This window comes from Marmota marmota, unplaced genomic scaffold, assembly GCF_001458135.2.
Source record: "Marmota marmota marmota unplaced genomic scaffold, marMar, whole genome shotgun sequence".
In the NCBI taxonomy this organism is placed as follows: Eukaryota; Metazoa; Chordata; class Mammalia; order Rodentia; family Sciuridae; genus Marmota; species Marmota marmota.
In genome coordinates this window covers 19,831,637-19,844,180 of record NW_025999960.1, presented here as the reverse complement: position 1 = coordinate 19,844,180, position 12,544 = coordinate 19,831,637, and the positions used below count along the sequence as shown (strand labels likewise).

At 39.9% G+C, this 12,544-nt stretch overlaps 2 protein-coding genes across 2 annotated transcripts in view; one reads left to right on the top strand and one right to left on the bottom strand.

Moving 5' to 3' along the window:
- Nckap1l (NCK associated protein 1 like) overlaps nt 1–4,029 on the bottom strand; it is a 51,235-nt gene extending 47,206 nt beyond the window's left edge. The window contains exons 1-3 of the mRNA XM_015493575.2: nt 3,830–4,029; nt 2,444–2,554; nt 1,630–1,722 (exon numbers count right to left, since the gene is read on the bottom strand). Coding sequence (XP_015349061.1) covers nt 1,630–1,722; nt 2,444–2,554; nt 3,830–3,931 — 306 coding nt within the window. The 5' untranslated portion in view covers nt 3,932–4,029. The remainder of the gene's footprint in view (nt 1–1,629; nt 1,723–2,443; nt 2,555–3,829) is intronic.
- A 4,966-nt stretch (nt 4,030–8,995) lies between these two features.
- The window catches only part of Gtsf1 (gametocyte specific factor 1), a 31,985-nt gene continuing 28,436 nt past the window's right edge, over nt 8,996–12,544 (top strand). Inside the window, exons 1-4 of the mRNA XM_048802454.1 lie at nt 8,996–9,088; nt 9,484–9,604; nt 9,753–9,854; nt 11,441–11,507. Coding sequence (XP_048658411.1) covers nt 8,996–9,088; nt 9,484–9,604; nt 9,753–9,854; nt 11,441–11,507 — 383 coding nt within the window. The remainder of the gene's footprint in view (nt 9,089–9,483; nt 9,605–9,752; nt 9,855–11,440; nt 11,508–12,544) is intronic.

Sequence of the window (12,544 nt, the reverse complement as noted above, 5' to 3'; positions counted from 1 at the left end):
TAGAAAACAGGACGGCAGTTCCTCAAAAAATTAAAAATAGAATTACCGTATAATCTAGCAATTCCACTTCTGGGTATATACCTGAGAGAATTAAAAACAAGATCTCAAAGAGATAGTTGAACATCCATGTTGACAGCAGCATTATTCACAACAACTAAAACACGAGGCTCCCCGAGTGTCCATTCACGCATGGATGGCAAAATGCAGCTTATCTATACAACAAGATACTATTCAGTCTTAAAAAGGAAGGAAGTTCTTCAATATGCTACAACATGGATGAAACTTCAGGACATTCTGCCAAGTGAAACAAGCCAGTCACAAGAAGACAAAAATACCACTTACATAAAACACTTAGAGTAGTGAAAATAATAGAAACAGAAAGTAGAATTGTAGTCTCCAGGGCCTGAGGGACAGGGGAGATGAACAGTTATTGTGTAAAGTGTGTAGAGTTTCAGTTTTACTAGATGAATAGAATGATTGTATATCACATTATGAAAGTATTTAATAGCATTGAACTGTATACTTAAAAACAGTTAAGAGGATAAATTTTATGTCCTGTGTATTACAATAAAAAATTTTTAGCAACTAGAGAAATACAAATCAAAACCACACTAAGATTTCATCTCACTACAGTCAGAATGGCAATCATCAAGAATATAGACAGCAATAAATGTTGGCAAGGATGGGGAAAAAAAGGTATACTCATATATTGCTGGTGAGACTGCAAATTGGTGCAACCAGTATGGAAAGCAGTATGGAGATTCCTCAGAAAACTTGGAATGGAACCACCATTTGACCCAGCTATCCCACTTCTCAGCTTACACACAAAGAACTTAAAATCAGCATACTACAGTAACACAGTCACATGTTTATAGCAGCTCAATTCACAATAGCTAAACTATGGAACCAACCTAGGTGTCCTTCAATAGATGAATGAATAAAGAAAATGTGGTATGTGTATTCAATAGAATATTACTCAGCTTTAAAGAAGAATGAGATTATGGCATTTGCTGGTAAATGGACAGAGTTGGAGAATATCATGCTTAGCGAAATAAGCCATCCCAAAAAACCAAAGGCCAAATGTTTTCTCTAATATGTGGATGCTAATTCACAATAAGTGTCAGTGGGGTGGAGTGGGTAGACTAAGGAAGAATAGAGTTACCTTAGATTAGATAGAGGGAAGTGAAGGGAGGAGAGGGAAGGGGATATGGGGAAAGATAGTAGAATGAAACAGACATTATTACATATATATATGATTGCATGACCAATGTGATTCTACAACATGTATGTACAATCAAAAAATGAGAAATTATATACCATCTGTGTATATCAAAGTGCATAAGTGCATTCTACTGTTATGTATAACTAATTAAAACAAAAAAAATTTTAAGGAAAAAAATTTAAAGTATGGTTTAGTAAATTGAAGCCAATCATAATACATCTCCAAAGATAGTTACTTTTTTAATATTTATTNCTCTCTCTCTCTCTCTCTCTCTCTCTCTCTCTCTCTCTCTCTCTCCTGTTTTGTCAAGAACTTGTATTAAGCAACATAAATGAACATTTAATAAGGAAGGTATAGCCTCTGAAAGTTTGTGCCTATGTTGGGGACTTGGGCTTAAGAGAGCTCACCCGAAATTCCATGACATCCACAAATGACTGGTAGTAGTTGATGAGGAATCTAGTTATCTCAGTTTTTTCCCGATGTACTGGTCCTAAATGTTGCTGGGAGAAAAACAAAACAAAGAAAAATGCAAACTAAGAAGAAAATTGATCAAAGTAACTCAAGGAGTAATACCTAAACATTGAGTTAAATTAACCAGGACAGAGAAATTAGAAAGTCTCCAATGCTCTCCAAGTCTTTGAAAAGAGACTCTCTAGGTAGGATGGTTGCATTTGAACCTGAGGTGATACAGAGGGTTAAATGAGAAGAAATTTCAAGGTCCCTTTCAGCTGAAGAGGTTTACTATTTATGTCAAAGACAAAAGAAGCAGAATAAGAAGATACTACAGGTAATATGGGTGAAAAATCTAGGGCTAACGTTCAATAAAGGAAAAGTGGGGGATATTCCACTAGATGCATACATAACTCTAAGTAGCAAGGAAATATTGAGTGGGAAACGGAAACAACAATAAAATATTGCACCCTGTTGGGTGGGTAGAGCTGCCTTGTTCTCCAAGTGCAAAGTGTTCTCATGAATCTTCTCATGGAGAAAGGGGTGATGCTTTGCTCCAGTTCACCCTGGAGGACTCCCATCTAATCTCAAAGTCCTAGAGACCTAAAGCTTTACAACAACCTGAAGCCCTGTGGTTGAGCCTAGAAAAACAAAAGGGGCTACTCCATCCCCTGCCAAGTTTGTAGAGAAACAGTCAAAAGACAGAATCTGAGCCCAGTGTGGAGTTTCTCTGAAATCAGAGAAAGGGAGAAATCAGGACCAAGTGCTCACCGTGCTGTTTCGGACATCTATGTTGGGAAATTTCTTGTTGATGTACTTGAGAGACGATTCCATGGTCTTGTCCAGTAAGAAAGGCGGTTTGGATTTGGGGTCTGAACAAGTCTGCACAGATAAACCACGCAATACCAATATGTTACCCTTCCTCCTGCGCCTTGGAAACACACCTCTTCCTGCATAATCTCATAATCTCTTTCAGGAAATGGCAATCCAACAATTATTATAAAAGCAGGTGAGTAAGTCGTGAGCACGTTCTAAGACATTAAGCCAACTATCTCAGATCTTAATAAACAACCTGGGATCTTGTCTTGCTAGATAAAGCTTAACATTTACTGTTTCCAGCACAAAGAGGAAGCAGTTTCCCCGCCCCTCAACTGAAGCCGGAAGGCATGAGAAAACCAGCTGCTCAGGAGTTAGGCTTTGTGGAGACTCATTGTGTGTCCATTATATTAGAATCTTATCCAGAGGGCATTTATAGGAGACTAGAGGACTCAGAAACTGTGTTTCTGGTGATTTGTTTTATTACAAAATATACAAAAGTACCCTCCCTCCCACAATTTTCTCTTCCAGGAACTTCCCACATTTACCCCCACCCCTTTTTTTTTTCAGGTTGTAGTTTGTTTTGGCACTGGGGACTGAACCCAGTAGCGCCTTACCACTGAACTACACCCCCAGACCTTTTTATTTCCATTTTGAGACAGTCTCACTAAATTACCCAGACTGACCTCTAACTTGCAATCCACTTGCCTCAGCCTCCAGAGTCACTGGGATTACAGGCAAAGGGCACGGTGCCCAGCTCAGTGCCCCTTCTTTTATCTCTTTTCTGCCTTTGGCTTAACCAGGCCCTGGCTCACCATCAGCTTCTCCCAGTACCACACTTCCTATCCTAAGCACTCACACAGACAGAGCATGAATTGCCCCCGAAGCACCTTGGAAATCACCTATCCCTTTTTTATCTATTTACTTTTTTCCTTTTAGGGAAATGCTTCCACAAAAAAAGTGTTTGCCAGAGACCCACCTTAAGATCTCCTTGGAGTGTGAGGGGTCAACAACAAATAATAAGGCCCAAAATTCTAAACCTCAGACCTTTATATAAATCACTCAGAACATAATTATTCTCCCTACCACCCCCACCCCAACCTGTACCCTCAGCCCCAGGGCAAAGCAGGTGCTTTCACTGGGGTGAGAATCATACCTAGAAACGGGAAAGCTTGAAAGAAAGCCCCTTTCTGCCTCCCTGAACTGGCCTACAGCATCTGGGTAGAGGAATGCCGGTTAAAGCAGTAAGAGGAGGGGATCTAACTGCTGGACCTTCTGGCCTAAGGCTTCCCCGCCCTACTACTGCCCGGGTCTTTAGCACCAGTTCCGTCTCTTGCCTACCTTCTTGATGTTGTACATACGGATGAGAACCCCTTGACCTCGATCATTTAGGATGGTGAGCTTCTCCGCTAATTTATGCTGGTAAGCAGAGGTCAAAGACATGATGGCCTCTGAGAGAGACGAGCATCCGAATAACAACGCCTGATCTCCCCAAATACTTTCAGCTTATGTGGTGACACCCTCCCTCTGGGCGGAAGGACCCAGCCTGGTTGGTGCGCCCGTCTTCCTGTTGCCTCTGCAATTGGCTGATGGGTGAAAGCAGTTATAATGGCTCTTAGGCCCTCAGAGCCTTCTTGCTGTTCCTCTTGCACACTCAGCAGAGGACACTTCCTCTTTTGGTAAGGCAGTGAAGTGGGTGGAGGCTGGGGAAAGGGACAGATTTTCAAGGCCCTTCACAGTGTGGCACCAATCTTTTTAGGTTTACTCCTCCATAAGAGTCCTAGAAAAAGCCCTACACCACATAAAGAAGTACCTACTACCCCGCCCCACACGCCTCCATACTGTCCCTCTTTTATATCCCATCAAAAATGGCTCTAAGCCAGGCATGGTGGCACCCACCTGCAATCCCAGCAACTGGAGAAACTGAGCAAGAGGATCACAAGTTCAAGAACAGTCTCAGGAATTTAGTAAAATAAAAAATAAAAAGGGCTGAGGATGTGGTTAAATGGTTATGTTCCCCGGGTTCAATCCCTGGTATCCAAAAAAAAAAAAAGACTGTTATTTTTTATTGAACCTTGGGCACTATCAGATTTTAGGACCTGGGTCAAATCCTATCTCACCCTAGCTACACCATTCAATGTAAAATATTATATTGTATTACATTGTGTGTGTGTGTGTGTGTATATAAATATACACACACACACACACACACACACACACATATATATATACAAAATATTTTTTGTTAATTTTGTCTAATCTCTCCCAACTACATCATATGCTTCTTAATGACAGAAATTGTACCTAATATTCTTTATATCCTTCACAAGGCTCTAGTACAGTGATTCCCAAAGTGTGATCCAGCAGCATCAGCATCTGCTAGAAACTTGTTAGACATGCAAATTTTCTGATCTACTAAACTCAAAACTCTGGGGTGGGTTCAGCACTAGTTGAACAACACTGCAGGTGATTCCAATGCACCCTCAAGTTTGAGAACCACAGTTGTAGTACAGTGATACTTAAAGGTGTTTAAGAAACCAAGATCAATCCCTGTCAGGTTCTGTTTGGTGGTTCTATGAGAGAGCCAATAAATCCTGGGGGTAAGAAAAAAACAGAGATGATCAACATTATTATTTAGAAATTTAATATGTTTTCTCCCAAGAGAATATCTTCTTTAAAGAAACAGAAAGATGGCAATGCTTAACATGTTAAATTTCAAACATCTCTAAGGGAGACTTTGTTTTTTGTTGTTGTTTTTGTTTTTTTATTTGTTTGTTTTGGGGTCTTTTGGTACTGGAGATTGAACCCAGGGACACTTAAGCACTGAACCACATTCCCAGCCCTTTTTAATTTTTTATTTTGAGACAGGGTCTCCCTAAGTTGCTTAGGGCCTCATTAAATTTTTGAGGCTGGCCTTGAATTTACAATCCTCCTGCTTTAGCCTCCTAGTCACTGAGATTACAGGCAGGAACCCCCATACCCAACTATGAGACTCTGAATGTTATGCAAAGAGAATCTATCTTCCAGTATATTTAACAGCAGGCCTGGTATAATGTGATATTGGCCCTGAAGATTTGAGTCACCTGCTGTTATCAAACAAAACCCAGTTTCTACTGAAGACATTTGTGGAACTTCTATTTGTTTTTTATCTTGATAAGGAAGAATAAAGGGCAGGCTGTAAGATGGCTAACATGTAGGCCACTGTTTTTTATCTTGATAAGGAAGAATAAAGGGCAGGCTGTAAGATGCTAACATGTAGGCCACTGAACAACAGCAGAGTGCCAGCCTTCTCTGGGTCAGTATTGTTCTATTGGTTCTTTCTCACTTGCATTTCTTTATCCAAAAATTTGGTTGAAGACTCACCATACCAAGACAATCTTGTTTTATTCTTCAGGATCTAGCTCAATAGTCCTATCTCCAGCCCTTGCTGAACTCCAATAGCACTTGATCTATATTACATCCTTTACACCTAAATCAGGTTCTGACTTTAATTGTTCATTTTATATTACACTGCCTCCCCAATGAAAGTGAAAGATCCCTGGAGCCTGGAAAATTTTAATCTCCTGTACTTGGTATATAGGAGAAGTCTACATTTTGCTGTCAGTCAGAATTGGGCTCAAACATAGTTGAGTACAATGGGCTGAGCCTTATGACACAGAGGCTAAGAGCCCAGGTTCTGGAACCAGGTAGCTTGAGTTCTTGTTCCAATATGATCATTAACCAGCAAACTCAGGTTCCCTGCATGTAAAATAGAGATGATATTGATAATAGTTCTTATCTTATGGGTCTATTATGTCTATTAAATAGTGCAAGCAAAGTGATATAACCTAGTTATTCACTATGTGATGGGTATTTTTAGTGCTTTGCTTTGTAACTTTAGGTTATCATCCCTGAGTGGTTTCCTAATCTATAAAATAGTGATAATCCCATACAACTGTGGAAGTGATTAAATAATTTAGCAAATGTAAGCATTTGGCTCAAGCTCCAGCACATTGCAGTAGGTATGCAAACAATAAATTAAAATTTTGATTTTTGAGTTTGTGGTGAGCTTCTCATATTACTTTTTGTGGAGTTCTGTTAGGTGCTTTATAAGGAAAAAGGCCAGGTTTAAAGATGGGCTAATTATGCCAATTGGTAGTCTTCAAAGGAACTTTATCGGAAAGATTATTCAGCAGTTCCTCCTGTGAGCTGGAGGAGCCCTTCTAAAGGTATATAAGTACCGCAGATGAAGGCCTAGTAACCCTGGCTGCAAACCAGAATCCCCTGTGGAACGGAACCCTTTTTAAAGCCACGCTCAGCCAGGCTCTACTCATGAGATTCTGATCCAATAGTTCTGGAGTGGCACCAAAGGATCTGTCACTTTAAAACTACTCAGTGATTCTCATGCACAACAGGATCAAGAATCACTTCTGTAAGGCTTCACTGTGACATCAAAACCTTCCAAACTTCTGAGAAACCACAGAACCTACAGTGGGAGAAGAGGAACTAAACAGAAGGCTTAAAAGGCACGTCGATTCACACCATTGACTGGAAGGTATTGTGCTTTCCCTTTCCTCAAACCTCAGCTGTTCACCTTATGTGCCTTACAGAAAGATTGTCTTCCTCTTTTAGTGACACTCCTCTTGGGATTCTTGAGAGACACTAGTTTGAGAATAAGGTAGGTCTCAAGACCCTTTGGGCCAGGTTCAGTTGTAAAGGTGGCATCAATGTTAAAATTCTCTTGCCAAGTCTGACCTGAGTTAAGCCAAATGACTTCCATCATAGTCTTGGCATCCCTGCATGGGACATTTGGCTTTCAACCATTAGCTGTACCATCCAACATCACCAATTGTCACTGTCTATTCTGAAGCAAGTCAGTTTATCAAGACCATACTTACCAGGCTGGTCAAAATCATACTTTTCTAGGTTGCTAGCTAAAATAAGGATTTGGGGTTGTCTAATGACTACATCTAAATATTAAGCCCCTTTTCCTTTATCTTTAAGAATATAAAGATGCATGATTATTGGTTCAAACCCTGGCACCACAAAACAACAACAAAAAATGTATACAATATTGGGTTATATACTACAGCCTTGATTTTTTTTTTTTTTTAGAAAGTCAGTTCACTATGATTGTTCATGGCTTTAATATAATAATTACTATGCAGTGAAAGCTTTAAAGAACTACCTGGCTTGTGTTCCTGAAAGCTACCCGAATCTAAATCCCTGCATTTGATCACAAAAATGCCCTCAGGAAAATCTGACATTTAACAGTCTATCTCTGTGCCCTTTATCTGTGCCCTGGGCATGATGCACAGCAGAACTGAAATGGGCTGTTCTGGGTCATTTTTCTATCCCTAGTGCTTATGCCAGTCTGCCTTGATCTTTTATCCCCCCTATCATACTATACATCCCTGCTTTGCAGAAATCTCAGATTTAGCTGTTGCCTGGAAACTTGGAAGACCTTGAAATGAAATGAATGTCTGCTAGGATAGCTAAAGACAGCTAGCCATAGGGGAAAGTTGGCCTCCTATTGGCAACAAAATGCAGCAGATTTGAGATGGTATATTTTTAGTACACTTCTAGGAGTCTTCATGTGTTAATATCTAAAACTTTAGAGATTTCAGATTGGCATTCTCAGGTAATTACAAAGTAACCTAGACTTCACCATAGTATTATTCATTCTTCTGATTCTTTCTCCCAGAAGTGCTTTGCTGACCTGAAAATTAGCATCCTTTCCTGACAAAGAGCTCAATTGTGATAAACTGGAGAAGAAAGGGAAGGGAGCAATAATGAACAGAAAAGGAACCAGCTGCCCCAGCCTTGCTTTCTCTGATACTCACATTTAAAGTGTTAAAGATCTTATCCCAGGTCTGAGTTTTCTAAGGATTTCTCCTTATTTAATACTTCATACGGGAGCCAAGCACTATGTTTAAAATAACCTGTGAAGCCTAGTGTTGTGGCACATGCCTGTTATCCCAGCACCTCGGGAGGCAGGTTCAAGGCCAGCCTCAGCAACTTAGCTAGACCCTGTCTCAAAATAAAAAGGGCTGAGGATGTAGCTCAGTGGTAAAGTCCCTCTGGGTTCAATCTTCAGTACCAGAATAAATAAAACAACCTATAAGACTATTGTACAGATGTTAATTTTTGGTCTTCTAAGGCATGGAAACGGAGACCTTTCCCCTATTGTCTAATTGGCTAGGCTATTGGTTTAGAATTCAAACTTTCATAGGTAAGACCTGAGAGACCTGGGCTGGGGATGTGGCTCAAGCAGTAGCGCACTCGCCTGGTGTGCGTGGGGCCCGGGTTCTATCCTCAGCACCACATACAAACAAAGATATTGTGTCCTCCAAAAACTAAAAATAAATATTAAAAATTCTCTCTCTCTCTCTCAAAAGACCTGAGAGACCAATATCTCTCATGTCACTTTTGAGAATTTAAAAAAAAAAAAAGGCCTATATCAAGACTACTTGATCTTAAATGTCAGTCTTGTCTTTGCTAACCCATTGTTCCTGCCATTTAGGCCTCATGGAGCCAGAAGACTTAAAAACATGTCCTTATGTCCCAAACCACAGGATGCCAGCCAGCAGGTTACAGTACCACCTAGCATCATGCAAAAAGGTAAATTTTCCTAGTAAGAACTGTAAATCCCCAGATGGAAAAAATAAGCTCAGAATATTAAGTTTTTAAAAATTCTTTTTAAAGCCAGGCATGGTGGTACATGTCAATAACCTCAGCTATTTGGGAGGCTGAGGTATAAAGATCAAAATTTAGGGAGATCTTGTGTCCAAATAAAGCAATTTTTAAAGGGTGGAGCTGTGGTTCAGTGGTGGAGTACTTGCCTAGCATGCTCTGAGACCCTGGGTTCAATCCCCAGCACCAAAAAAAAAAAAAACTTACAGCTTCCAACCATATGTGGTACCTGCCAGGTCTAAATGTTGGAACATGATAACTCTTCAGCATTTCCAAAAAGATTAGAATGCAGGCAAAACCTAATAAGAATTTTTTCCTTCTAGAAAAATCCAAAGATAGCTAAAAAGATGGCTAACTGCAAATATAATGCTTGTCATGTGGTCCCAATTGAAAGGCTCAAGGAGCATGAGGCTAACTGTACTGAAAGAACTGCAGTAGATGACGGTAAGTTTTTTATTTGGGGGGATAGGGAAGTGACATCAAGTTCTATTGCTTTGCATACCCCATGGCTGTGGAATCCTTGAACAAATGAGAGGAGTGAAAAAACAAAAGGAGTCTCTACTCCTGTAATTTCTGGTCTACTTTATTTCAGAGCCATTTAATCTTCCAAAGGTTAGTTTTCCAAGTTTGGAACCAAATGAAAAACCTTCTAATGCTGCCCATCAGATTCCTGACACTGATATCTGGAACGAAGGTGAGGAAGGGTAACATAATTATGAATGGAGGCCTGAGCCCTAAGGCCTTTATAGCTAACAGGCACAGCCCTGAGTCTTAATTATCTTTCCATAAAATCCTTTAGTAGAACAATCAAATTAGTAAATCTAAGAATCTCCAAAGAAGCAGCTCAGTAAAAAGGAGTCTAAGTAAAGTCTAAATACACTTTTTTTTTTCGTGTACCAGGGATTGAACCCAGTGACATGTAACTATTCAGCCACTTCCCCAAATCCTTTTTTTTTTTTTATTTAGATACAGGATCTTGCTAAGTTGTTAGGGCCTCGATAATTTGCTGAGGCTGGATTTGAACTGGCAATCCACCTACCTCAGACACCCAAGCTGCTGGGATTATAGGCATGAGCCACCACACCCAGTCTAAATTCACTCCTAACAGTTTTTGTTTGTTTGTTTGTTTGTTTTTTACTAGCAGTATCTGGTCACTTTCCGGTGTACAGAAAACTTTACTGGTATAAACTAAGACTTGTAATATGAAAGGTTGAAATTTATTTCAAGTGATATTTTGTATCTCAAGATGCATCATATTATAATGAATACTTCATTGGCTTTCAGTTAGATCTAGATTTGGCTATCTGCTGTGACCTTAAAGGAAGTTGCTTCCCAGCACATCTTCCTCATCTTTAAAAGCCTGCCTCACAATCAACCTTAATATTTTTTAAATTTTTTTAGATGTTGATGGACCTTTATTTTTTTAATATTTATTTTTTAGTTGTAGATGGACACAATACCTTTATTTTGTTTACTTTTTTTTTTAATGTGGTGCTGAGAATCAAACCCAGTGTCCCACACATGCTAGACAAGTGCTCTACCACTGAACCACAACTCCAGCCCTCCACCTTAATATCACATAGGAGCTAGACATATAGCTGAGGAGCAGAGTGCTTTTCTGGCATGTGCAAGACCCTGGGTTCAATCTGTATCACCACCAAGAAAAAAAAAATTCAAAATGTATGTTAGTGTAATTCTAGCTCCTCCTATAACATATAAACTTCAAATCATGCAAATATCATGGCTTAACACAATAGAAGTTTTCTTGTGCAAATCCTAATACAATCATTCACTTGGTACTGATTCAAGGACAACGGGCTCTTTTCATCTGTGGCTGTCACCTTTTACATTTATCTTCTACAGAAGGAACATGGAGAAAGTGCAACTGCATTTTTTTTTTTAATTGAACCCAGGGGTGCTTACCCACTGAGTCACATTCCCAGCCTTTTTATTTTGAGACAGGTTCTCGCTAAGTTGTTGAGGCTGGCTTTTGAACTTACAATTCTCCTGCCTCAGCCTTTTGAGCCACTGGGATCATAGGCGTGTGCCACCTGGCCCTGCTGTGCAACTGCTTTTAGCCACCTCAGCCTAGAGTAAAATACTTTAATTCATATTCCATTGGCAAAACTAGCGATGTGATCACATCCAAATGTAAGGGAGATGGGCATGTGGTCCCTGGCAGAGTAGTGACTTCCCAGCAACAACTATGGAAGGAAGCTGCAAACAATGCAAAAATGCCTAGTTACATGTGTTGTTTCTTCTCCCTTTCCTTCTTTCTAGATAACATGCATCATTCTCCTTCATTCGTTCTTCAGACTTTTACTCCAAAAATGCTGGTTTGTGAAAGGTAAGAAACTATATTTTCAGTATCTATTAGAGAGCTGAAGTGGGAGGCCATTAGGTGGCAGATGCTTAAGTGTGGACTACTCGTGAACTTAAAGGATCTGGTGGGCTGAGTACTTGCCATTCCTTCTCAATGGCACCACTTAGGACTGTGTTACATGATGGACTTGCATATACAACATTCTGGAATCTGTAATATATTCAAAGATGAAAAAAAAACAATTCCTTAAACTGTGGGAAAGAATAAACATACACTACATGAACCAGGTCAGGATCCCCAACCAAACTAACTTGAAGAACACAAACACGAGTTAAAGGAGCCAGGTGCAGTGGCACACGCCTGTAATCCCAACTACTCAAGAGGCTGAAGGCAGAAAGATCACAAGTTCAAAGCCAGCATCAGCAATTTAGCAAAACCTTGTCTTAAAATAACAAAGGGCTGGGGAGGTAACTCAATGGTAAAGCACCCCTGGGTCCAATCCCTAGTAGAAAAAAAAAATGTTATGGGAGCCATTAGTGGAGCTACCACCACATGCACAGGGAGAAGGGAAGGAATTAAAGAAACCATATAGGGCTGGGGATGTGGCTCAAGTGGTAGCGCACTCGCCTGGCATGCGTGCGGCCCAGGTTTGATCCTCAGCACCACATACAAACAAAGATGTTGTGTCCGCCAAAAACTAAAACATAAATATTAAAAAAAAAATTCTTAAAAAAAAAGAAACCATATAAAGCATAAGTTAGCAAAAAAAATCAAACAATCATTTCTGTGACTTAATAAGAATTATCTTTTTTTTTTTTCTTTGCTTTTTATTTTCAAACTTACAAAAAAGCAACTAGGATAAAGAACTCTGCTACAGTCTTCATGCAGCTTCCTCTCGGTCTACACTCTGTCTCATTTTCTTTATAGACCGCCCCTCCTTTCTCCTACCTCCGTTCTCAGTCTCTCCCTCCCTTCCTCTTCCTCTCTCCCTCCCTTCTTGTCTGTTTCTCCCACATACTATATATACACACATATATATGTATATATACTCGTGTGTGTGT